This window comes from Rutilus rutilus (genome assembly GCF_951802725.1).
Source record: "Rutilus rutilus genome assembly, chromosome: 12".
NCBI classification, from domain to species: Eukaryota; Metazoa; Chordata; class Actinopteri; order Cypriniformes; family Leuciscidae; genus Rutilus; species Rutilus rutilus.
In genome coordinates this window covers 32,860,061-32,887,490 of record NC_140217.1, presented here as the reverse complement: position 1 = coordinate 32,887,490, position 27,430 = coordinate 32,860,061, and the positions used below count along the sequence as shown (strand labels likewise).

General features: G+C 38.9%; 1 protein-coding gene across 7 annotated transcripts in view; it reads left to right on the top strand.

Moving 5' to 3' along the window:
* foxp1b (forkhead box P1b) overlaps positions 1 to 24,931 on the top strand; it is a 193,163-nt gene extending 168,232 nt beyond the window's left edge. For 6 of the 7 annotated variants that reach the window (XM_084426905.1, XM_084426902.1, XM_084426903.1 and 3 more), the window contains 10 exons: positions 624 to 731; positions 7,243 to 7,330; positions 8,767 to 8,850; positions 12,015 to 12,219; positions 12,860 to 12,936; positions 13,641 to 13,742; positions 15,978 to 16,099; positions 18,244 to 18,313; positions 18,792 to 18,958; positions 22,167 to 24,931. In XM_084426905.1, coding sequence (XP_084283031.1) covers positions 624 to 731; positions 7,243 to 7,330; positions 8,767 to 8,850; positions 12,015 to 12,219; positions 12,860 to 12,936; positions 13,641 to 13,742; positions 15,978 to 16,099; positions 18,244 to 18,313; positions 18,792 to 18,958; positions 22,167 to 22,311 — 1,168 coding nt within the window. In that variant the 3' untranslated portion in view covers positions 22,312 to 24,931. Of the gene's footprint in view, positions 1 to 623; positions 732 to 7,242; positions 7,331 to 8,766; positions 8,851 to 12,014; positions 12,220 to 12,859; positions 12,937 to 13,640; positions 13,743 to 15,977; positions 16,100 to 16,390; positions 16,647 to 18,243; positions 18,314 to 18,791; positions 18,959 to 22,166 lie in introns of those variants that run through there. The other variant, XM_084426908.1, reaches the window with a different exon arrangement.
* Positions 24,932 to 27,430: the final 2,499 nt, after the last annotated feature.

Genomic DNA, 27,430 nt, shown 5'->3' with positions numbered 1-27,430 from the left:
TGCAGTGTAGTTCATATAAAAGTGTGCTGTTCTGAGCTGTTGATGATCCTGTGCCAGCGGATAAATTGATAACAGGTGGGGTGTGTTTACTGTTTGCGCTTGGCGGGAACAATCCAGATGGATTTGGGAGCTTCCTGTTGTGGGAAACACTTGTTGCTCCAGGTGGAAGGCAGGGGCCACGGTTCAGTGGTCAGGGCTAAAGGACATGCTGTCTCTCAGAGCCCCGTGCTGCCCTGATCAAAGCGTTCCTCCATGTGCATCAGAGGAGACCTATAATTGGCTATTGATTGGCCAGCACTGGGCCGTGATAGGCTGACAAGCAGAGATCACATGGCTGGGAAGTCTTCCTGTAGAAGTCAGTGGTCAAATGAGAGTTTGTGCTGTGTCAATAAAACAACACGCTGCAGTGTTTTTTGTGCTGAAGGGGAAGGTTTCTTTATTAGTTGTCATATTTTAGTGGATAAGCCATTAATATTACATCTAGTAGTATTATGGAGATTAATTACTCTTTAGCCTCTTTCATAAAAGTCCAATGATGCGTGTGTGTGTGTGTGTGTGTGTGTGTGTGTGTGTCAAATATTTGCAGTCTGGATATCACAGAAATGTGTCTTTTCTTCTTATAGATCAGCGTTGGATGATCATTCCCCTCATAGTCACCCTCTCTACGGTCACGGCGTCTGTAAATGGCCAGGATGTGAAGCTGTATTTGATGACTTTCACTCGTTCCTGAAGTAAGTAACTCTCTCACACACACTCATACATACACACCTGGGATTGAAAAATGGGATGTATACATGGTTCAAATTGGAATTAGCCTTTGGAATTGGAATCATATTTTGGAGCCAATGCTAAAGGTTGTTAATACAGTAGGAGTTTATATGAAGGATTCCATATAGGATAGTTTCATATATGATTCCAAAACTAAAACTAAAGCTCTTAGAACATACATTTCCCATTATGAAGTATCATTTTGTTATGTTGGAATCCTATTAAATATTGGAATTATTTCTAAATCACAAGTCCATAACAAATTTTGTAAGAAATCATGTACATGTTTCAAACTGAGCAACCTAGTCAAACCTAGTGTCCCATCACAGTATTTTTCAATCCTTTTCCTCCTGATCTTTCTCTCTTTTTTTTTTTCTTTTTTCTTTTTTTTTTTCTCTCGGTGTGTGGGCTGGGTTCTTGACGTGGGTGTGTGGTGTGCTGCTCTTTGCCTGCTCTCTGTGGTGTGGTGTGGTTTTCCTCAGGGTTCTGTGCTGCCTGTGATAACTGCAGTCCCCATGGTGATTACTGACACTTTGTCCCAAAACAAACAAGTGAGGATGTTTATCTACGGTGGGCCACATTCTGAGAGTACAGTGGGTTTGCCCTTGTCTGCCTTTTTTACAGACAAAGTAGAAGAGATTTCTCTCTTCTGGTTTTTAGAAACATATCATTGGTGCTTGCTATTCATATTCCTCATACTTGAGGATTTTGACAAACTTTTTAACATGGTCCAATAAGCATCCATCCAACAACCTCTCAGAACAAGCTAATAAGTACTTAGAACACTTCAGCAACCACTTAGCGACAACCTGACAACCACCCACAATACACTGACATTTAGGAGTCCAACGGGGCCCGACTCATTTACACCCCTAGGGTTGGGCTTTAGCCCAATTTTCACGTCATAGCTCACACATGGGCCGGGCATCGGGCCTGTTTTAGGCTCCTCTTTCTTTTTATATTTTCGACATTAATTAATTAAAAGAAACTATGAGATGTGCTGCGCTGGTGGAAACAAAACGAGACCATGTATGTTTAGTGTTCCTGCCAGCAGCAGTAGCAGTGAGCGTGCCTTCAGCGCAGCTGGAAGAGTTATAGGGCTTTTTACACCTGGTCACTTCATGCATTTTCTCTGATCGGACATCTATCTGATTTGTTAAAACATTTACACTTGGCCACATAAATGTGTCTCCGCAAAACGAATATAAATCCAATCCAACCAATTCCCGTGCTATATGTACATTTACCGGAGTTCACGTCAATGAAAGCAACAGATACGAGTTGCATTTTATTTACCGTCAGCTAATTTCAAGATCAGAGACCGCTATAGGAGAGAGAGCGGCATAAGCACTGGTAAGATCATTTAGTCTCATTACTTCTAATGAAGATGATTGTGTTTTGAGCATCTGTGACTTTCAGTTTTATTCTCGTTGACTTGCTGAAGAGCTACTCAGCCACTCTACTGTGGCAATTCGTGTTGTTGTAGCACTGTCATATCTGGCTATAGCATGTCATATAGCCTATAACACGCTTAAAGTAAAATTTACATATGTGGTTTCAACAACCAGATGCATTTACACTCGTCCAGTTTCATCTGGAATGAGTCCCAGACCACCACCTGAAGTGGTTTGAGTGATTGGATTTAAATCCGTCTCAAAAGTGTTTCGGAGGGCATTTACACTTGGTCTTGACTTTTCCCCTTTTTTTTTTTGTCTGACTGTTGGAAACTCTTGAACAATGAATGGCCATGTTCTGTGGTGAAGCCTTGATTTTTAATGCATAGCCTAGGCATAAGGTCAGACAACCTGCTTTTTTTATTTATTTTTATTGTATAGGCCGTTTCGTTTGCTAGCGCCATTGCGAGCAGCAGAGCAGCCTGCCTCAGCTTGTCAAAAATGCCTTTTTACTGTGGTGGTGATTTATAAATGTTTAAACTAACATTGTGATATGCTTGTATTGTATTGTAGGCAAGTCAAGTGTTGATTTGAGAGGCTAAATGGTTCAAATGTGGTCAACTCCCTGTCGGCCACTTGGCCGCTTTAAAACAAAAAATGAATTTAACAAACAAAAAAGGCTTCAAACATTTTAACTTAGTAAAGAAACGAAAAGAAATACAACTACTTTGCCATTAAAATCAAACCTGAACTATTCTAATGGCTGCAACAGTATCATAGGCTGTGTAATGGGGAGGGGAAAAAAACACGGGCTCCAGCCGGACTTGGGCTGAGAATTCTAATAAGCTGTTGGACAAGCGCCGGGCTAGGGCCTAGATTTGAGACCCGTGCAGGGATTTACGTTGAGCTGTGCCACTCACATTTTCAATGTAGTTTTTTACTACTATGAAAAACAAATATGTAAAATACTAAAGTTTGGGTTTAGTAAAAAAAAAAAAAAAAAAATGCTATGCAATTGCTTGATACACTTGTGGCATTTCCAAAATCAATCTGCATCACCCTCACAAGCTCCACACTGGTATCTGAAGCACCACAGCTCTAACTGTTGCATTGGTTTTACCTGCAACCAGTGTCTGTTCACCTGCCCACTATGTATTAACTCAACTGAATCACGCCTGACCTGTCCATGCTGTTAAAGTCCATTCTATACTGGCCAACACACAGCGGCACGCTCCCTAAATAACACCTAAACCAAAGATCAGGCTAAAGGTGCACAGTTTACACAGCGTTCACCCTGGTCCCTTCTCTGAGGAAGACTCTGGTTTTACTTAATCTCCACTATGTGTGTGTGTTTGTGATGAGATGATGAGAACATGTGCTGTGTGGCAGCAGATCAGTTAGTGTGTGTCAGGCTGTATTAGTCCCACTCTAAACAAGATATGACACTGTTCCATTATCCCGGGTTCAAACTAAAACAAGCCCGGCTCAAAGATCCACAAGCCGAGACCAAGGAGAAAAACGAGTGGTAAGCAGAACCACAGCTGCACTCCTACCCCTTTTCTCAGTCTTGTGTGTGTTTTTTATTATTTTTTTATTTTCCACTTCTGTTTCTTTCAGGGTCGAAGCTTGGGTTTTAAACAGCAGGCTCCTCGTGGCAGTTTATTTGAGGGCATGTTTAAAGCTGGCCCAGGCTCTTTTGCAGATAGTAACATAATCTATCTCGAATCTGTTTACCTGTGAAGAAAAATGTGAAGAAGTGCATTCACTCTTGTCCGCCAAGAGTTAAGAAAGTTTGCTACACTGGAGTTTCTAAACCACGGATCTCATATGTTTTTGGATTGTGGTTCACATCGTTGCCTTTTTTCTATTGGCCAAACCCATGATTCACCATTTGCTTATTGAAATAAGAGAAATTTAGCATTTCAGAGCTGAAAAAGAGTGAGCCAGAGAGAGAGAGAGAGAAGTTCTCTCTTTAAGTACACTCTGCAATGTTTACACAAGTGTTTTTATCGTGGCAACATCTTGTTTACTTTTCTTTCCTGCACTAAACTGCTTGGAACATGCTGAGAAAACATTTGGAGATGCTCTACAAAGCTGCCTTTGTAAAAAGCGAGGCTGGGTGAGAGTTCAGCTGGCACGCTGAAGGTGTTAACCGTCCATGTGCTAAACATTCCCACATGTACATCCTCCACCCGACAGGCCTGAAGAACCATAAAAAGAAATCAGGGAGTAAATTAGCTGGATGATAAGAGTTTTCTGGGTAGCTAGAGATGGGGGCCCGGGGCGACGTAGCGAGGAACGGTGAGAGATGCGCCCGCACGTCACGTGGATCTCCGCCAGCCGAGCCAGCAACAACAAACGATAACGTGCGGCAGTGTTGTTTTAAACCATATGGCTATTTATTATGTCTTTAAAGGAAAATATCTTGTGCTGGATGATAATTCGAATAAATAAAAAAAGGAAACCAGTCACAATGTGTGTGTTTCCAGCAGAACAGGAAGGGTGGGGCAACGGTTTATTTAACAGATTGGACGCTTTTACAAAGGTCCAGGGCATCTATAATCAGTGATATTTGAAAGGGCGAACTCTGTATTGTGAGTTTTCGTGTCGTCTTATATTTATCTTCTTTAAAATTCACATTGCTTAATGATTGGAATACAGTTTGTAGAGTATTAGTCTTAGAACTGGTTTCTGCTTATCGCCTATCGCAAACACGCACATTGTATTTCCCATCCTGGAAAGTGTGTTTACCCATCAAAGACAAGCAGTATGAGTAAACAAAATCAGTAGATAAGCATAATTCTTTTACATAATGCAATAAGTTAAGGAAAAACAGGCGGATGTTTAGCTATTGGAACAGCTGCGTGTGTTTGGGAATAAACAATAGTTCGTCCCGCCAACACTATACTAGAAAAGACCTTTCAGGGCGTCAGCCTCCTAGAGCATCATTAAAACCTGGGCAGCTAGCTTCAGTCATATGTAAAATGCTGACTGTTTAAGTAATGTCTATTTAACTTGTTTTATTGTGGCCATTTACATTAGGGGCTGTCATCCTGCCAGAAAGCTTTTAAACAGCCTTCCTTTGAAGTCCAGAAAGTGACACATGCCAGCGCTCATAGTCTTTCCGATGTCAATTCTGCCGTTCTCAGGAGCTCCTCTTGTCCAGACACTCTTCCGAGAGGCTGCATTAAGGGCCATTTGAATATTTCATTTCCTATTAATTATGCACTGTGACTCTACATGTCATTAGACGGAACAGAGGAGAGGACGGGGGAAAAAAGAGAAACGTCCACTGTAACAAAGGATGAAAAGAGGTAGCGGGGGCTCGCCGGGTGATGCGAACTACGAATTCCAAAGCATGTCACGTCCAGCCATGTTCATTGAAAATGCGAGACGCCCTGCACCTATTTTATCTCTCCGCAAATGAAAACTGGGTGGTTGTTTTGAAATGTTTACATGATCCCTCTTCAACCTTCCCTGACTTCAAAAGCGGCTTGTTTTCAGTTGATTAATGTTGGAAGCCAGAACAGACATAGTATAGTTTTAAACAAGGTGTGGATTCATTACATTAAAACACTCGCCGCCTCTAATCCTTGTGTTATTTCTACGAAAAGATCTATTCAGAATATCTTTAAAGGTGCATTCATGCGGTGTCAACGTTCAAAAAGACACGTGGTATTTATATGCTCATTCTGAAGGAAAACAGAGTCCGTTTGACGCTCGTTTAGATCATTTCCCTTTCAAGGTTGAGTGCTCCACTTCCGAAGTCAAAACCGCTCTCTGTCACGAGTGTTGTCGAGTGTGTTTTCCCCACATGTATCTTCAGCCGTGCTCGTATGTTGTCTTTATTCTTAATAATGGCGCCGCTGCCATCATGTCACGCCACCTCGCCAAATTTATTACACCATCAACATCAGTTCTGGCTCCCCTTGTCTCGGCCCCTGCTCAGGTCCGGGCACGACATTTTGATTTGCTGCGGAAGACTCTAAACGCACATTTGGGAAGAAGAGCACGTGGAAAACGCTACTGTTCCGTTCCACCAGCCTCTGCCTGGTGACAGTGACCTACATGGTCAGCGAAGATGCGATATAATTTATGATATATATAATATATTGGATCCATTAGCGGGCATAATGAAGTAGTGAAATGAAAGGGTATTTGTGAAATCGGTTCAAACATCCTGCACGGATTATGATTAAATGATTAATGAAATGCCCCTGCATAAGCATTTTCAAACCATAATTCATGCGAGGGCTGATAAAGATCCTCCAATCATATTTCCTTCAGTCGTGAGTCTTATCTCCACCATTTTATATAAATCACCATAAAAAAACGAAGAAGAGGTAAAAAAAGGAAAGCTTGGCCCGCTTTGCCAAGGCCAGCTACTTATTTAGATTACTTATAAACGTGCGAGGGAGGAAAAAAAAGGTATTGGCGGTATAAAATAATCATGCATAATTATATTCATAATTCAAGTTTATGACAGATTCCATCTCTTTTCTCCTTGTTGTCCTTTGCCTTTTTCCTCCTGGCTTCATTTGAGTTCTTTTAATCTAGATGACATAATTAACTGCAGAAGGCACCAAAAATAAGAAGAATCCATTTAATTTTAAAAGCTGGGAGGGTTGTGGAGTGCACGTCGGACAATTTATAATATCGTTTTATTCACCTGAGTTTTGGCAAGGCACTTTTCCCGTCCGCTCAACTCCGTTTCTGTAGGTTTGCATGAAAAACGGCGACTTCGTGAATTATGCATGAGGCATGTAAAGAGCGCTTCTATTTCTGGTAATGCAGAGATCTTGTTAGAACACTCTTCATTTGTGTTTGGGGAATTTGATATTTGTGGATGTGTGGACATTGGCTTTATTTACTTTTTATCATTTTAGTATGTGCGCATCTCAGGCCATTTTCACTTTTCCAATATGGAGAAATAAATGACTGCCCTGCAGAATGTGCAGATAATGTAATTCAATATTTTACCATGAAAGTTTTATCAAATGTTTAATAGATGGCTGTAAAAAATATGGTACTAAAATGAAGGCTTCTCTCTCTCTCTCTCTCTCTCTCTCTCTCTCTCTAGACATCTGAATAATGAACATGCCTTGGATGACAGGAGCACAGCGCAGTGCCGGGTACAGATGCAAGTAGTTCAACAGCTGGAATTGCAGGTATCATCACATTTCTCTTCGTTCATCTCCTTTTCTGGCTTCATCAAAACTTTGATTCTTCTCTCTCTCTCTCTCTCTCTCTCTCTCTCTCTCTCTCTCTCTCTCTCTCGCTTTCTCTCAAGTAGCAGCTCAGAGATAGAAGAGGGAGGGATAAAAATGAAATTATTTTGTACATTTGTGAGTAACCAGTCATTAAAAATGTGTTATGTTCGCATGACAGCTAGGCAAAGATATATGGAGTGCCCTAGGGCTAACTCCACAAGATAATTACATTTCCAATTTTACTGGGTTTTAAAGTCGTTTATGACTTTTAACTATTTGGCACCACAATAAAACACTTTGTGAAAAAACCCAGGCGCACCAACAATGGTGGGTGCGCTACCAGTCATTTCAATGGATTCATTGACTCATTTTGTTTATTGTATTGCATTGCTTGTTAATACTCATTAATCGTGACAAATACTCACCGAATGGCATCATAGAGCTGAGGATATACGGTTAGTGTAGAGTTTCGGTTTTAAGAGGAGAAGCGAGACATATTCTCTCTTGGATTCAGTCAGATCTCACTAGAAAGTGCCAGAGCCATTGTGCAGCAATTAACACATTGAACTGGTGTGTTCATGCAGGCAATTTGAGGTCAAATCCAGCTCTATATTTTTATCAATATTTTAATTTCTTAATGTATACGACTTTTTTAATTATAGGACCTTTATGCATGCTGGGAAAATTCACCCCAGGCATCAAAGTGCAGTGATCATTCTCTATCTACTGTACATGCTCATCTGTCCATATATTAGCCATTTATACTCTATTCAAATGCTCGAAATATAATTAGGCTTTTATACGAGTGATTGTCATGATGCCGATAAAGTCTTTAAACTTTTCTTCTATGCTACACCAAAGCAGAGAGAGAGAGAGAGAGAGAGAGAGAGAGATTTGAAGAACCACACACAGTGTAGATTCAGAAGTAGTACGGTAGCAGCTGAACTACATAGGCTGCATTCCTCAAAAGCAAGCCTAAGTAGACCATAGAGACCAAGTCCATTGGTGCCAATGGTTTCTATGATCTACTCAGACTAACAATGTTTTTGGTCCAGATCAGAGTGTGTGGAGGTCCTCTAATGTTGATTGTGGATTCACTTTGGCTGAAGTAATCATGACTGAAGGCTAGTGTGTGTGTGTGTGTTCATTCTCATTTGCTAATAAACCCTTAGGGTTGTGTCTCTGGATCAAGTGTAAAGGTCACATGCACATTCTGAGAAGATGTATGTCATGAATAAACATATATATGTCAGTTGTCCTTCCACAAGGTATTATTTGTTCTACTGATAGCTGCGAGAATATTACACTAAAATGCATGTAAAAAAAATCGAACCTTTTCTCATTTTTATTATAATTTTTTTATAATAACTTTCTTTTTTTTTCTTTTTTCAAAGTTATCAAAAGACAAAGAGCGTCTCCAAGCCATGATGACTCATCTTCATGTGAAGTCTACAGAGCCCAAACCCACCCCACAGCCAGTGAGTACTCATGTCTTTGCATACCATCCATCCTAAATAGCATGTTAGATAGGAATTAGAGCACACAAACTGATAGAATGTTGAATGTGTATAATTATATACTTTCTTTTTTGGAGTGCATCTCTGTTTGCTTTTACGGTTCTTTGTCATTCACTTTTGACTTTTCTTGTTAAAGAAAATTTAGCATGGATTGAAAAAAATTATTATTATTTTTTTTATAAACCTAAATTTTTGTGAAAAATGCTGATGTTATTTGTTAGTCATAATACTTGCATACTTTACATACTGAAACAAATGAAAGTACATACTTTTAAGGCAAACTGGGATGCACCATGTTGTTACTCTCTTTTCCCACATTTTTTTTTGGCTGGCCATCTCTCCCCACGGGCAGCTTGTAGCAGAGAGGAGGACCCTTACAAATAATCCACTTTATTATGAGCTGCTATTATTGTTTTTGTGTACTGTATGCTTGATGGTCAGAAGCCATTATTTAATATTACCATTACTTGAAATGTGTTTACAGAGCTTCCATTTGGTGACGGTTTACTCAACAGCATTGTTGTGCTAAAAAGCCTTGACATTTATTTCAAATTAGCTTGGCTTATTTTGGAATGTGTCTTTAGTTTTAGAGTCACAATTTTACTCATGAACAAATTCGATTTTTTTTTTTTTTTTTTTTTTGCGGTCTGATATACTGCTCATTAATCTTGCCCCAATAACATTCATATTTATCAACAGCTCATTTTAAGAGATATTTTGCCTCAGGCTACAGTTGTTTATGTGTTTGTGCGTGCACATGTGCATGCACGAGTTTACGAACGAACGTGTCACTAAGCGTTCTCGTCAGTGATCTGACCTTTTCACTGTCCATAATTAAACAGCAGATTTTTTTTGTTGTTGTTTTAGCTTTTTTTTAGCAGCTTGTCTTCTGTTTTCCATGGCAGCTTGGCAAGTCAAAGCCAATATAATTAGATCACCAATTACCATTTAATTATTTTCAGTCTTAAGTCTCATTTTGCTGGTGTATTGGAGAGCACCCAAATGGTAAAGGAAAACAAAAGGAGGGCCATTACTCGCCTGTCTGGCCTATTGTAGAGGCTACTCACTGTGGATGAGGAATATAGGTAACAAAGCTAGCTGATGTGCGCAGAGGTTAAATGAGTCCATACTATTCAAAACCCCTGGCCCAAACTGAGTCCCTTTTATTAGTCCCCCTATTTGTGCATGTCATTTTATCCTTGCAGGGAAAGCCTGATAGGTCGTATATGCTCAGGCTTAGGCTGTATCTTTTAGTGTGTGTGTTTAATGGAATCTTTCACATTACTTTCCAAATTTTCTTTAACAAAAAAATTAAGTGAATGACAAACAACCAGTGTTATTTTAGTATCAATAATATACTATTAGCATTTTTGTTAATATTTTGAATTAGATTTTTGTCTAATTTTTGTCTAATTTTGAATTAGATTTTTTAGAACTGAAGTTTTAGTAATTTAGTTTTTTGTCATTTTTATATATATATAATTTTTTTTACTAAGCTTTAGTTTATAATTTTAGTTTAATTTTAGTCGTTTTATTTCAGATAGTTGCCAAGCAACATTTCTCATTTTTTATTCTTTAAGTTATTTTTTATACTTTTTTTATTTCAGTTATTTGATTAAATTTTTTAGGTATTAAAAATGTTTTTATGGTTTTAGTTAATGATGATAACCCTGCAAACAACTCCCTTTCCTTCCTAAATAATAAAAATATTATCTGTATTTTTTCATTATAACATATAATCCCTGACTAAGGCAGTGCAGTGATATACAGTAGCAAGGAATCATAACTGGTGAATTTTAACATGACTGGATCCCGTTATTGACCAATCAGCATCAAAGACCAGAACTATTGGTTTTCTAATGTGATTTTAGCACAGAGAGAAACCAGTTAACAACAAAAAAAAAAGGTTAGATAAGCATGAAGACAATGACATGTGAAGCTTCTGTCATCCCTCAAATTTCTTTATTATGTACCTGTCTATCAAACGGAGCATCTGTATGGTAATGACCGTTAATAGGGTGTGTGGTAATTGCGTGGCCTGCGACGTATCTGCGTGGCGGGGGGTTAGATGTTAAACACTGTCTGTTGGTTTTCACTCGCCTCGCCGCCGTCTGCACTGTCAGCGCCGCCATTATAGAGCAAAATTAGACATCTGATACCTCCAAAGCAATTGACAGCCTTGACATTTCATTAATTTGTTCACCCAATCTGTAGGCGATTGTGGCGCACGACGAAAAACCCACCTCCGCATGCCCTCTCGTTGTTTTTTTTTTTTTTTTCTTTGCTCTTCTTTGCTTGTCCATGCATTCATCGCTTTTCCACCCTCCCAGTGAAATCATGTTTAATTTGGTAACAAGGCCTCCTTTGGCAAATTAGCAATTAGAACAATTTGGTGGGGAAATATGTATGTGTGTCATTAGCTTTTTTCCCATCGCCTACAAATTAATAGCAGGCGCATCGGGTCAGGATCGCGTTTTCCACTCCAGTAGAAGAGAAAATCTGACACTGACGACTCAACGCAGCTGTTGGTAGCAGGACTGCACCTTTATGAACCCACTGGTTAATTAGTTTACCTTATAGCCATTATAACTAGACCCCCACATCGTGCCACTTGATCAGGGAGGAAGAAAGTATTTTTCTGGAAACTATTTCTCCAGAAGAACCATCTTATACCAAACCATCGGGCTGATGAGGGTCATTCAGATGTGACGTTTAATTGTAGTATCACCCCTGTAAGTAGCCACTAATTAGGGTCCTTACAATACAATTTGAGCCTGTAATTAGTGTAGATTGACCTCTCTCTGTCTGCGGCTTATTAGGAGCCTCTTAGGGCTCGGTGAGAAACTCATTCCATCAGCCAGCAAGACTGCTACAGCCGCCAGAGAGCAAAGAGAGTGAGCTAGGCATTCTGGGAGCACGCCAGCAGACCAAACAAAGAGGCGACCAGGGGGGCTGTACGCTATTTGCTCGCAGAATGATGGACGCAGAAAGCGAAAGCATGGTGTTTACAAATATTTACAAACCAACATGCTCCTCTGTGGCGCAGAGATTGATTGGGTGGTGTGTTAACAATTAGCATCCGCAGGCATCAGTGGTGACTAACAATGCTCTGTGCTTCTTTTCAGCTGAACCTGGTGTCCAACGTAACTTTGTCCAAGACGGCTCCCGAGGCCTCGCCGCCCCTCAGCTTACCCCAGACACCCACCACCCCGACTGCCCCCCTCACGCCGCTCTCACAAACCCACTCTGTTATCACCCCCACCAGCCTGCACAGTGTCGGTCCCATGCGCAGACGCTACTCGGACAAGTACAACATGCCCATATCTCCAGGTACGGGCAGACTCTGGGAAGCTTCCTTGTGACATACAATACATTGAATCAGTGGGTGAATCTTCCGATAATATGCCAAATCACATTTCCCCCCAAAACCAACATAATAAATAAATAAATAATATTAATTTAAATAATTATGTGAAAATGTTTTTTGCTTTCTAACATTATTTTTATGGCAATTAAACAGCACAAATTAAACACAAAATCTCATTACTGTAATATGTCTGGATGTTATCTTGATTTATTTTATGTATTTATTTTATTTTTGTAATTATTCTCAGTGTTGATTCTCATTAGATTTAGTATTATTCTATTTTACTACTGTCATTCTTTTATTTTTAATACTACTATGATGTATAAATACTATAGAATTTTAAATAGCACATGATTGCTGATTACATGATTATTTATTGATTTATTTACTTAATTTTTTTTTTTATCACAGTAATGAAAATAAGATGTTTGTATATGTTTGCCTTCTCTTGTATGCTTCTTATATGGAAAATAGCTTTCCGGTCTTTTTAGTTACAATTTACCCTATACACTGTCACAAATTACGGTTTAATGTAATGTAAATTGTGACCAGGTTTTCTTTGGTTCAATTCTTCATATTTTTTTGTCTGGTCTTTGTGAACAGATATTGTCCAGAACAAAGAGTTCTACATGAATGCTGAAGTACGACCTCCTTTCACATACGCTTCGTTAATACGACAGGTAAGACCACAGCAACTTTCACATGACGCATTTAACCCATCTATTGCATTGTAACTGAACATCTACACTTTAGATTTTACATGCATCTAACATGCTCCACTGCAAACTTCTTTAAAGACAAACCCCTAAACCCCCACCGCCGCAGCCATTAAATTTCAGATGCAATTTAATAGCAGAGCTCAAGATTAGCCATCTGCAAATGAGCGTGAGAGCACTTGCTGTTCATAGAGGGGCAAAAAGCCCATATATAACAATTGCTTTTGATTAAGTATTACAGCCAATGTGATTATTACGGAATTCATTTCACACAACAGTAGGAACGGGGCGTCTTTGAGATGCCCAGTCAATTATCAGGCCTGAACCGGTAATCTGTGATCACACGGGCATTAATCTGGGCCCGGGATAATTGCCGCTTTATAATCTGGCTCTATAAAATAGATTTTTTTTTTTTTTTTTTTTTTTTTTCTGGTCGTTTAGCGGAAAAGGATGTGCTCAAATTGCCACATTTGCATAAGGAAGCGTTCAGTAAACAAAGTAGCTCCCATTTGAGAACGGAAAAGCGTGGAGCTGTTTTACATGCACCCTCAGATCAACTTTAACTTGACATACCATGTGCATCTCACTTTGTTTTTGCTCCAGGTTTGAACGGAAATGAAACAGCTTTTTGCTTATCAGCATTTGTGTGTGTGTGTGTGTTTTTCCAGGCAATACTAGAGTCGCCGGAAAGACAGCTAACACTAAACGAGATCTACAACTGGTTCACGCGAATGTTTGCATATTTCAGACGCAATGCAGCGACGTGGAAGGTGATCTCACCGTTCTTGTTCTCTATTTCCTGCTGTTACTAATATACAATGAATTTAGGAATTTTCCCAGTAAATATATATATATATATATATTTTTTTTTTTTTTTTTTTAATTAAGTAGAAACAAAAAAAATTGGTTGTTGAAGAATGTGAAACTGTTAAGCCCTTGGCAGTAGAAAACCAACCCCAGAATTCAGCACACACCACTCTTATTGGACCACACAATTCTTTGCTCATTACAAGCATATTTACAGTTCTGGAATTTAAAATTTACCATATGAACAAACTTTTGTTTAGATGGTCAACTTATCATAACTTTTCATAATAATGTTATGCTGCTTATATAATTTGTAATTAAAAAATGATGAAATTAGATCAAATTAAAATGCAAAATTATAAATATTTTCACTAGTGTTCTCAGACTTTTAGACACCACGGTATATTTTAGTTATTTAAACACTGTCATACTGGCAAACAAATTTTCTGTTTCCAGGAATTTAGATATCACAGCATAATGACCATTAAAAAATATCTGAATTATTCCAAACAACACCAGCCCTCAGAAATACAAACATAAATCATGTAAAATTGCTGTACTTTATACCATTTTGCCCAGTGAGATTTAGTTAACAAGTTCAAATTACCCAGAGAAAGTATGCATTTTTCCCCAAATATGATTTATTTCACTTAATGGTCCTTAGAAGTTTCTGGAAGAGACCTCCTCTTCATTTGGATTTATTTTGAAAGTGTTTTTTGGTTTTCTCTGGAAGAATTTCTAGAGCTTTAAGGGGAAATCTGGTCATTTGAGTAGGATGTTTTCCCCTGGCTGAGTTTGTTGAGCATTGGCATCTAACTCAAGCGTTTTCAGTTTCCGTTTTTGAAGTGAGGCAGAAAATGATGAACTATCTGTGACTTTTACCAGAGCTGAATGATCAAGCACCAGAGTGACAACACCCACACAGACCTCCATCAATCAAGGAGGGCTTTATTTGCTAAATATCACCCTCATGTTGTACAAATGGCCTGATGAAAGGGTCATTTATAAGGACGCAACAAGCAGAGCATGTTAGAATTACTTCTCTTCCCCTCATTGTTCAGCTGCAGTGCTAAAGTCATAACTGCCAAAGAGTCGTGTTTATCAGACTGTTTGTGCAGTCTGGAATTTTGTTGGTAGTCCAAGGTGCTGCTACAACTGGCTCTTGATCAGTGCATTTCTTTGTTTAGGGAGTGTTTTGGAAATAGCAAACTATTCCGCAAAAAACATTTTAATATTATGCTCACCAAGGCTGCATTTATTTGATCACAAATACAGTAAGAAATATGATTACAATTTAAAATAAAATATAATTTATTACTGTAATGGCAAAGCTGTATTTTCAGCATCATTCCTCCAGTCTTCAGTGTCACATGACCCTTCAGAAATCATTCTAATATGCTGATTTGGTGCTCAAGAAAATTTCTTGTTATTATCAATGTTGAAGACGGTTATATTTTTGTGGAAACCGTGATACTTTTTTGTCCAAAATTCTTTAATGATTAGAAAGTTCAAAAGAACAGAATTTATTTGAAATTATTTTTTTGCTGGTACTTTTTTAATTTAATTTAATGCATCCTTTAAAAAAAAACAAAAAAAAAGATTTAGTGTATATAAGATCAAAACAGCTAATAAAAAACTGTGGGAAATGACATGGTATTTGATATATTGTCTGAAAAAATGTTTTAATATGTTCTGCAATTTTGCTTTTCAGGTATATATCTTATTTTAAGGATGTTATTTTTTTTTAGATTCTTAAAATTCTGTCATCATTTACTCGCTTCAAAATGCTAGCATTTTTTTCTTCTGTGGAACAAAAAAAGGAGATGTTATGAAGAATGTCCTTGCTGCTCTTTCAAGCTCCAAAAAAACACCATAAATGTCATATATGGCTTTGTGTGACAAACAGACCCATAAGTCATTGTTCTCGTAAAAGTCCTGCTGTAGCTAACAAATATCAGTTCAAACAAGAGAATCAGTGACGTTTGGTTTCGTTGGCATTCAAGACATTCTGTAAAACATCTCTTATTTTGTTCCACCGATTTTGAACAAGGTGAGTAAATGATGACAGAATTTAAAATTCCTTATTGGAAATGTATTACAATGTAAAATACAAGAGAATGTGGGTTTTATAAAAAAAAAAAAAAGGCAAATTTCCCTTTGCACTCATAGCTCTTTTCTTTCTCTCACACCAACTGCAGAATGCAGTGCGGCATAACCTTAGTCTTCACAAGTGTTTTGTGCGAGTAGAAAACGTTAAAGGGGCGGTATGGACCGTCGACGAGCTAGAGTTCCAAAAGAGAAGGCCGCAAAAGATCAGCGGGTAGGTGTTCCAGTGCCACCCCACACAGCATGGCTGAGCAAACCCGTGTCTCGTGGTGTTGATGGATGGGCTCCATGTCATTGTCTCTGTGCTGTGCCGCCCATTGACCCCCTACTAGCTTTAGCGTGCGTCTCTGTGCCTGTATGCGAGTCATGTGCTGGCTGTATGAACCGTAACCCCTGGTCGCTTGTGCTTATCCATTCATTCACTTCATATCCTCTTCTTTATCACTGTCTGTCTGTCTTACTACATCCGCATCTGGCTGCTTGCTGCCCCTCTCCCCCATCCCAGGGTGCTGTGCGCACCAATCTCTCCCTGCATAAATGCTTTGTAAGAGTTGAGGATGACTTTGGGTCCTTTTGGACCGTAGACGATGAAGAGTTTAAACGCGGCCGCCACATACAACGAGGTCGCCCCAGGAAGCATGCGGCGGACGAAAGCTGTGATGATCTGCCTGTACAGTAAGCTCCGCCTTCTGCCCCACCCCCTCCCTGCATGCCCCGCCTCCATGTGCTCGCTCATCCTGTATGTATCTTGTGCTTTTGTCATGTCTGTTTTTCATAAACACTGTTTTTCAGTGTCAACTGATTTATATTAATATGTGATTTTAAAATGAGACAACTTATACATATAAAAGCTCTGTTCCAAAACTTAGCGAGCTTCCTTGTAATCGATTGTCTACAGAGGCAATTACCTTCTAAGTATATACTGTAGAAAGAAGTAAACATCCCATTATTTTTCTCTATCCACCATTTCCCTACACCTTATGATGCTTTGGGATTCATTTCTGTTATAAACCATCAGCAAAATAATAAGCATTTTCAAAAACTAGGCACCATTATTCTGTTCACATTAAAAGGAAATTTAAAAGTGTAAAAGCATTAACAAATAACTACAAAAGACCAGGATTAACCCCAAAAGCTTGATTATTTTCTCAGCAATATTTCAGCCGAGTAAAATATCACTGTAGTAATATATGTCTGTACTATGTAACATATGTTGTCATATGATAAGATAATATTTACTTTAATTATCATATGATAATAATACTTTGCCAATATTTCAAAGAGATTTCTGTCATTTTAACAGACAATAAATATTGTATTTACCTGCTTTAGAAACATTCCAGCAAACACTAGGATTAGAAGTGAAAAGAGGAGACTATCACATTTTAAAGCATCCTTGTGAAAACAAACCTGGAATGAGACGTGAGGATTTGGTGAGAAAACGAGAACTTCTTAGAGCATTCCTGTGAATTATTCATGGGATATATCGTAATATAAATCGGAAGAGCGGACCACAAACCGCTACAGTGGTATATGTTGTCTTTTTCATACTGTTACAGCGGAATAAAAAGGAGAAAAATATTCTTGCCATAGATATTCTTGTTATACCATGTCACATTAAAATACCAAGCATTGTGTTATTCCCCTGACTTCTGAAAATAGAACATGAAGGAAATTTTACAGCTCATTCAGTCAAAATTGACAGATAAAGATTATTTGTAGCGCAAGCTTTTCGAGTGGAACTTCCCCAAACTGGAAGTGCCTCCCATAATCTAAAACGCAGTTGGGTCGTTAGGAAAAAGGTGGATAGTGGAATTTATTTTTAACAAAATACTTCCTCAACCAAGGCTGCTGAAAAACTTTTGCACTCTATAAGATCTGATGCTAGCATGTTGCTAAGATAACAACACAAGTATAAGAACACACAGAAATATTGGGTACAAGATCAAATCAAGTAAAAATTTGAATGATACGAATGAATTTTTTTTTCTTTTTTTTTTCTTAGCTTGTCCCAGTGCATTCTGGGATTCCCTATTCCACAACTGACAGATGCATTGCTTTAGATATTGGCCAAAACAAGCTAGCATTATTACAAGGCTGCATTATTATTTTGAAACAGCCTTCGCATTGGAGGTGAAGTAGGCCAAGTAGGCAGCTAGTTTTGGGACAGAGCTCCAGTGTTAAAGAGCTTTTGATAGTTTAGTGCCATCTATTGATTTTGCTATTGAGTTTCATTGGAAATCAGATTGTACTCTAAATACTGACTTCAGTGTAAAATCAATCTGCTCAGTAGACCGGAGACAGTATGACTTGTTTCACTACTGAGCTGAATGTGTGTTTATATTTTTGTCTCTACAGAAGTCCAGCTCTGGTAAAGAACATCCATACCACTTTGGGATATGGTCCCGCCCTTTCTGCAGCCTTCCAGGTAAAATCACAAGCTTGCAGCATCCAATCCTGATCCATATTATTTATATGTTTTTTTTTTTTAGTTGCTGCCTTCATCTTGTCATTGACTGTACAATATAGTACTGTATGTACTCATTTTGTGTACAGTTGATGAGGCAATAAAGCTTGCCTGAAAATATTACTCTCTTAGCTGGTTTATAAGGTGACAGTCTTGACACTACAGTTTTCTATTATTCCCTTGAGGGCACTACGAGAATGATAAAACACAAATATATCAAATAATTATCGAGTACACAGCTAATGTGCATCATTTGCATTTCATAATCATGCCATCATTATCACTTTAAAAACTTTGAAATAATTTATGTAATAGTCTTCTAAAAATGGCTAAAATGGTTATTTATTTTGGATGAGCCCATGTGTTGAAGGCCATCGAATGGTCCCGATGTTTTGAAGGAATTGGTCTCACCGAGTTCATCTCCTCCATTCTGTTTTAGGCTTCAATGGCAGAGAACAACATACCTCTATACACTACCGCTTCCATCGGAAGTCCCACTCTTAACTCGCTTGCCAGCGCCATCCGAGAGGAAATGAATGGGGCCATGGACCACGGGAACAGCAACGGTAGTGACAGCAGCCCTGGACGCTCGCCCCTGCCAGCTATGTGAGTGGCTCGCATCCCACCTTCAGAATGTGTGTGTGACTGAGATAAGAGCGCGAGGTACAGGGAGATGTCCAGGAATCATTAGGCTCGCGCGCATGCAGCTTAGGTGGTGGACATTTTTCACCAGGTCGCTAGGAGTTGAAAATAGTCTCCGAACGCACAGTAGGGTTCGATGTACATTACAGTAGATGTTTACCCAGCCGTGAAATTATATAGAAAACTGCAGTTGACAGAGGAAGCAGGAATTGTGAATGCAGTCTTAGAAAGGAAACCCCACCTTTGGCAGGTTTCGAGGCTGGGGGAGCTCGTAAAGAAAATAGTGTCTCTCCATGTTATTTCGAGGAGAAGTTTATAAACTGGCTTTTATTACGGGTCAATAGTGTGCGGCGTTCTACGTTGAGTTCCTCCCTAATTATTGCCTCCATTTTGTTTAAATATTTACAAAAGTGGTGAATAGAAGATGACAGAACTGGCCTCCTTTTTCCACCCAGACAGGACTCGCAGCACGTCCGAAAACTCTCCGAGCTGTCGAGAGTAAAACAACGAAGGGAGGGGTGGGGGGTCGTAATTAGCCTCGACGAAACTGCTCCAAGATTTCCATGTAGCTGAGCTGCGGTCGGGGTTGGAAACCACAGCTCCCCATACACTTGTTGTATGGGAGGGGCTGGCGTTTTGTTTGAAGCTTAAAATAATACGGTGCAGACAACATGGTTTCCAGATGTTGGAGGACAGAGCGCTGATTTGTTGCTCAGCCAGATTTATTGCCGTTTCTGTGAAACATCAGCAAATCGTTTTTTTTTTTTTTTAATGCCGCGGTAATGAACTCGTGAAGATGTGGATGAGAGAAACGCTAATGACAGGTAACATAGCTGCAGGCCTGCCCCATCCGCAGGATACAGAGAGACAGGATGAGGCTGTCTGCCTCTCACCTCTCCAGGCATTTGCCAACTTAACGCACTCAAAAGCAAAGATGTTGCCCAAACACGAGCTGTACAAAGTGTGAGAGAATGTACGAGCATACATAAAACATTCACATAAAAACCACTGAGGTTTATTAAGTTAACCAGATTTATGGGATCATGTTATCAAGGGCATCGCGTTTCAATTTCGGTGAAAAACTTTTTTTTCTCAGTAATGGAAATGGTTTGGATGTCGCTGATAGATTAGGCAAGGAATCTGTTCATAAGCATAAATTACTTTTCAATGCAAACAATTATTTATAACTGTAATTAAAATATCAAATAGTATTTCCCAAACATGAGTTTTATAAAGTGTGTAAATGTATGGCCCTGCCATAAAACAAGAAAAGGAAAAAAAAAAATCTGAATATTCTGATTAACATTTATTTTTATGATTACATTATCAAGAGCATCATGTCATGAAATAAAATATTAATAGCATGTGCTTTAGGCAAGTACCATGGTAATTCCATTTCTATGACGTATTTTGGATTACCATGTAAATGCCGTGGAACGTGAATATGGTTAATCATCTGACACCATCACTACTTTTTTGTAAAGTGTTACCCTTTGCAAAAACTTTTCTCAAATCAAACAAATTCTGTGTAGAAATTTTGAACTCAAACTTTTTCAAATGGTGTAATTAAATGTCAACTATTAAAATGATTACATGGTATCATCAGTTCAAGTATATAATTATATCCATCTTAACCAGGCCTGTAATTATGTTGTAAACACACAAGTACATTATGATAATAGAACCTCTATATATGCTAGCGTTATTTCTTTTGAATCACACACTGCCTTATGATTCAAAGTCGTAAATAATAACATCTAACAAATGGGCTTCCATCTGCCTCACCTGTTTGTACTGTTGCAGATGTCTGCAATCAGACGCTTCAGTCCCAATTACAACGAAGGCTAAAGCGGAGTGCATCTCAGTTGCATATTAATAACAATTTCATGTTTGCCCTCCAGCTAGAGTGGCAATGGGATACATGGAGATGCTTTGATCTGAAACCGATAGAATGGGGAGAGTTTTCTTATTATTCACACACAAATATGATAACTCATTAGCATGGCTGCTTTCTTAACACTCGTGGCTGAGAAGCACACGAGAGAAATAAAGATCGTGGCTAATTACATTTGCCAAACATGTCTCAGCGAAAACCTATAGTTTGCCATGTGAGACTAATTAACTTAAAGGCTTTGCTACAGCTGCTTCTAATGTTTATTCTTTCATTGGTTTCAGTTTTGGTCCTCGGTACAGGCAGCGCTCGCTCATTGGCGCTCTATTCCTGCAGTGTTTCTGTAATGAGAAATTTGGCAGATCTCATCTCTGTGGACAATCCTTTGCCCAGACTGTGGGCCGGGGTTCATGTTTTGCCTTGTTTACAACTGACAGCGTTATTATTCTTGTAAGGGCTCTGTTTCTTATCACAGGCGTTTGTGTTGGGCCCCGTCGTCAGCGCCTCCCCCTTCCCCTCTCCCCGCCTCTGCTTTTCTTCCTCTTATTGACACTTTGGTTAGAAGTTGCATTAATTTTGCGCGTATTTAAAGTGTACGCCGCGCTGTCTGGTCACAGTGTTTTTTTGTTTTTTTGCACGCTTGAAGTTGATTAATGACGGAACCTTGCGCAGGGTCGTCCTCTAGAGACCCGCCTCACAGGTTGTGCATGTTAACAAGAGAGAAGAGCGGCACTGATCCCACACCACCGGGAAGCTGACAGGACGTCCGCTCGCTCGTTCCTACGCCTGCCACCGTTCTCCGCGGTCCATTCTCTCGTCGCAAAGTCGCATGTTATTAATCTCCCTCATTTATCAATTCAAAGTGAAAACCCTGTTGTCGGGCCAGCTGTGGAAAATAAAGCGGGCTGGTATCCCGGAGTTGGAAGAGCTGTAAGGGAAGTGTTGCTGTGCCACCTCTGTTAGTCTTTCATTATAGAAACAGCTGGTCGTTACTTTATTCCTTTTTATTTTTTAATATTTAGACAGTAGGGCTGCACTGATTCAATCTCATTGATTATATAATGTTTTTTTTTTTTTATTGTCACAATATTATTCGTATTAATTTGTATAGACGTCCTCACGAAAAACGATTGTGTCGACTTAAAAACTCAAATTAAAGAAAAGAAAAAGTCAAAGCCATCTCATAATATCTACAAACAAAAGAATATTCATTCATTAAGATTTATTCTTTTCTTTTTTTTGTGCAAATAAATGAAGGTTCCTGTTCTGTTTTTTCCGAAGGCATCATATCAGCGTAAAAGAGGAGCCACTGGACCCTGAGGAGCACGAAGGCCCCCTTTCCCTCGTGACAACAGCCAATCACAGTCCAGACTTTGACCACAACAGAGATTACGAGGACGACCATGGGAACGAGGACATGCTGTAAGCCTGGTTTCTCCCAGGTCCTCTGCCGAAGAGGCCATACTAACTGCGGTCACCTGCGAGACCACTCCAGATATAGACTGGATTCACAATTCTCTTGTTGACAGCTATTAAAAATGTTCCGATTTACTCTTAGTGCCATTAAATACAAAACGAAATACGAGATAAGAAAATCTATTCCATTTGGAAGTATTTTTGATTTGTTTCTACTTTTCGTTTAAAAGACGAGATGCATAAATTTCTACTCATCGTCTGATGAAGAGACATTTGGTACTGGGGCCTGCTTCTACTTCGTTTCGGCATAAGTGTCACTGAGACCAGAGCGGACATGAATACACAGCTGAGAAAGACTCGTTGCTCTCGGAGTCGAATAAACACTGATCACAAACTCTCTCTCACACACACACACACACACACACACACACACAAATCATTAGCGCTTCAATGAGCGTGCCACTCACAGTGTGCGTGTACGTTTGTGACTTTAAATTCATTGCCTCTGCCTTCAGATCTTCTTAAAGGACGGTTCAGCCAAAAATGAAAATTCTGTCATTTACTCACCCTCATGTCGTTCCAAACCCATATGACTTACTTTCTTCCGTGAAACACAAAAAGAGCGCACTTGGTTGCTTTTTCACATAATGAAAGGGAATGCTCTCCCTGGGAGTTCATGGGAGAAGTAAGCAGGGTCTGAATTGTGATTCTTTTGAGTCAAATCTGTTCAATGAATTAGTCCAAATCACTGATTCTCGTGTTCAACTCAATGACTCACAGGAAGGGAAGGATGAAGTCAATAGCGGCTTAAATTATGGTTTGTGTCTTATCCAAATCAATCTACAACTTGGAATATAGTAAAATGAGTAAATATATGATGCTTTTGTGTCCTTTTTAAAAGCTTAAAAGCTCTACTCCCCATTAATTGCAATTGCATGATAAAAAGCAGTGAGTGCAGAGGTAGCAGAGAGTTTTTAGGGGTAAAATGTCATATGATGATGAAAAATTTACAGAATTTTCATTTTTTAAGTGCACTTTTCCTTTAAGTTTGCTGTCATCACAGCTGGAGCGTATCTGTATGGTGTTTTGAGGGTTTCTGGGCAAATAATTTAAATGTAGTGTCCTCTCATTACTCTGTGCTGTTAGCTATATATTCATTTTGTTGGGTTTGTTTGTTTTGGTAACTGATCAGACCTCATGAATAATGACGTGGAGTTATGGTGTGCTTAGCACTGGATGAATGTTAAGGCTTCTCATGCTCTCTTTTTTCCCTCTTCCTTTCCTTTCGAAATTGAAACAGAATGTCGCATTACCGTGTAGTATTTTTCTGTCATTTGTTCCTAGCGTTTCGAATCGCCACTTTGCAGTCACATTGCCCTTGCGTATCGACACACACACACACGCTCGCTCTTTCTCTCTCTCTCTCTCATGCTCTTTCCCGCTCATGAAGTCCATCTGCAAATGCACTACTCATAATGAAGGCTCCCTCTCCACGCACCAATGAAGTTTAATTTTCACGTGGAATGAATGACAGAGAAATCAACGCAGGTTAACGTTTATCGTTCTGAAATTATACTTTCAAAAATCCCCTTTTGTGGTGATGCACGTTAGCGTCAACCAAATCGCTGATCGAAACCATCATCTGTATTGCAAAATGAAATGTCAAAAAAAATTTGAAATAAGCAGCAGGGAGAGAATTGTTTGACAAAAACTAATTGTGATTCCTGTCAGCTTATATGAAACTTTTTTGGGGGGGGGGGACCCACTTCTATCATTTCAAAGACTGTCTGGATGACTTTAAACTGCATCGCCTCTAGTTTCGGTATCTGTTTCACCACATCAATGGCCGACTCAGCCTCTGTTATTAGACATGATAATAATTACACGTGGGATTAAACGTTAAAGGGATTATAAACCGAGGCTGACGGCACAGCCATGACCACTGAGCATTACGGCACTGGGGCGGCCCACTATGACCATTCGCATCTTGCCACATCACCTTGGAAATGACTGTTTCCACGCAGGCCAGTTGAACCCGGGAAACGACTCTGGATTGGAAGCTGCTGCCGCCGGCTAGTTTAGGTTCAGATTTTGGGACTGCGCAAGGATGAGAACAGACTTTAGATTAGGCTTCTACAAATCGTACACGATTGCGTTCATTGTTTTGTTTTTTTAATGACTGCAACCAACCACTTTCTGTGTTCTTATTTATTACTTCCATTTTTGTTGTCATTTTGTTTTTACTTAAGTTGATGTTTATGTCTCTTATCTGTGACTACCAAAGATACAAGATACTACAAGTTGATATATTCTATGTTCCATGCAATAGCTGAACGAAAGGCCAAATATCCTTATAGTGTTCCCCGCACTGGCCGGACACAAAAATTGTGAAATGTCTGAAACTGTGTCGGGCTTATTATGGTGAGAGAGGAAAAAAAAAAAATGTAAAAAAAAAAAAGCCAAAGGGGTTGTTCGATGGGCAGCTGTATGTCTTTGCCTGTGACCAAAATAGGAGAGGAGAGGCAGAGATGGAGACCAACACACGACCAAATCAAAGCAATGTTGTCTTTGGGCCAATGAAAAGGAAAAAGGGAGTGTTCTATCAGGAAATGATGGCTATAAAGGAGAAGGATATGGATGAAAGAGTTTAGGACTGTTCACTGTCGTCACAGGAAATTTAAATCCATTTGCATAACACAATGTGAACTGAACTTCGACTGGACCACACAATGATGAGAGTTTTATTTGTTCTCATACTTTAGGTTGTTGTTTTTTTGCCATTTTATTATTTGAAAAGATTGTATGCCACTTACCTTGTAAATTCGAAACGGGATTCCCGATGTCCTTTTGTTAATCTTGGCAATGCTCTATGATTGTGTTTTAGTGTCTGTCAACTTATTACTTTTTTATATTAAAAAACACTCCTGTCAACCAATAAGCTGGGTACAAGGTACTTCAATGGCAGTTACTACTATTTGTAAATTTATCCAAGCATTTCTTATTGATGGGGCACCCTGTGGTTCACTGAAATGAATCAAGCATCCGGGCAGCTGAGGGACAGTGGGAAGGATTCGGGCTGTTTCTGATTGTTATTCTTGAGCAGGTAGATGAGAGCATTCACCGCATGTGTAGCTCTGCATTACTGGAGAAATACAGCATGAGAAACTGTTAGTATGCATACCTCACTTCAAACCTATAGGGAATGAGTAACTAAGAAAATGATGTAACATTTCACTCAGTTGCACTTAGTCGTATGTCTTGCATGTTTAGTCCAAAACTGTAGCAAACTATTTTTTTTTTAAATATATAAAAATCAGAGCTTGTCTATCATGAGGGTCTCTCTCTTTTTTTTCTTTTAAACCAATCCAAACCTCAGGATTTTTTATCGTTAAGAAACGCCATTCAGCTTCTCACATGCGGTAAACTGTTTCCTGTCTCTGCTCCTTTAGCTCATGTTGAAATAGGTTGTACATACACCACATTATAGCTTGTGTGTCCTCTCATCTTCTGATTCTTTTCAAAGAACAAAAAAAATACTGTTTGTATTACCATGTTTGCTTTATCACAACTGCTTTGTATTTACTATTAAAAAAGACGGAAAAACACAAAGAAATGAGCTACTGTATGTATTCCAATAGCAAACTGTGCTGCAAATGTAATTGACTTCATAATCCTTGCTTTTCTGGGAGGGAAAAAAGGAAACTTGCAGACATCTGTGAGCGAGAGGGGAGGGAATGGATCCGGGGATAATCCTCCGTTTTTGGATTCTAAAAACTGTAAAATACAAAACAGATTTGTCTCTGTTATCATTGACCGAAGCGTTTTGTTCGGTCTTTCCCTTCTTTCCTTGTGTTAAGCTGTTTTTAATACGTTGGGAAAAAGATCCTGTTTTTCGTGTCTAGATTAGCTGTGAAAGCAGGTGTACTTCCTCTAGAGCACAAGGGGAAATTCTTGCATGCAAAAATCATTTTCTTAATCCCTATTTTTCTCTTTGTCTTACTGTATTTTCGAAATGTGCGATTTTGCTTAAAGTACATTTCTTTCAACGGTTTTTAAAAGTTCATTCAAAACATTTTGCCAGGGAGGCAGGAACTCGATTCACAATATATTCTCTGAAGTAGATTTTCTTAGCATCACACAAATTGGCCTTGTTTTAAGGTACAATTGTCTTGTTTCCCAGCAAATATACTGATAAAGATAAAAGGTTTGCTACTGTATGAACACATGATATTGATTTGTGTGTACCATCTCTAGAAAACCAGACAAACTATGCAGAGCAAAGATTTCTTTGAGGTAATAAAACTTCAAATTATGTATCATAATCAGTGTTGGGGAAAGTTACTTTTTAAAGCAATGCACTCCCTAAAAAAAAAAAAAGTAACTAATTGCATTATTTACTTTTTATGGAAAGTTTTCTCACCTGGACTGGGCTTGCTTGTTTTTTTAATAACAAAATAAGTTACATTTTTGGCAAACGTAAAGCCCTTTCACACCAAAAGCGAAATGAATAAGCCTCAAGTGGATGTGCAAATTCACATCTGTATGGTTAATAAAGTGAGATTAAATGCATAAAGTATATGTGTTATCATATTTTATTATTGCAGGTTTGCATTTCACAGTTTTACTCTTTTTGAGTAAATGCATGTTCATATTTAATCCAGAGCTACAATCTAAAATCTTTACTTTCTCACTTTGCTGACTACTCTGCTATAGACAGTCTAAAACTTGACTCTCGTGTTCGATACAGATGCAATAAAAATGCATTTTGTTTCTGAATTATATGCATATTTCATCACCTGTGCTGCTGCTGTACATGGTCACACTCTAATAAAAGATACAGATAATAGTTTGTCATATATGCACATATGACATGCAAAGATAAGGCTCAAGGCAGAACTGAACTGCATTTATCAGTTTCAGCACAACATTATTGAGTGTCTTTCATAAGATTATAGACAGCGATATTTGGGCTGTTTGTTATCGAACGCTCAATGCGACGTCTGTAATGACCGGCACTATCATGGCAGCTCGCGCATTAAATTACCTTCTAATTAAAAAGAGACAGTTAAACTGTCCTTTACCAACAGCAATTTAGGTAACTGCATTTGACCAGCTATAAATTGTTGCTG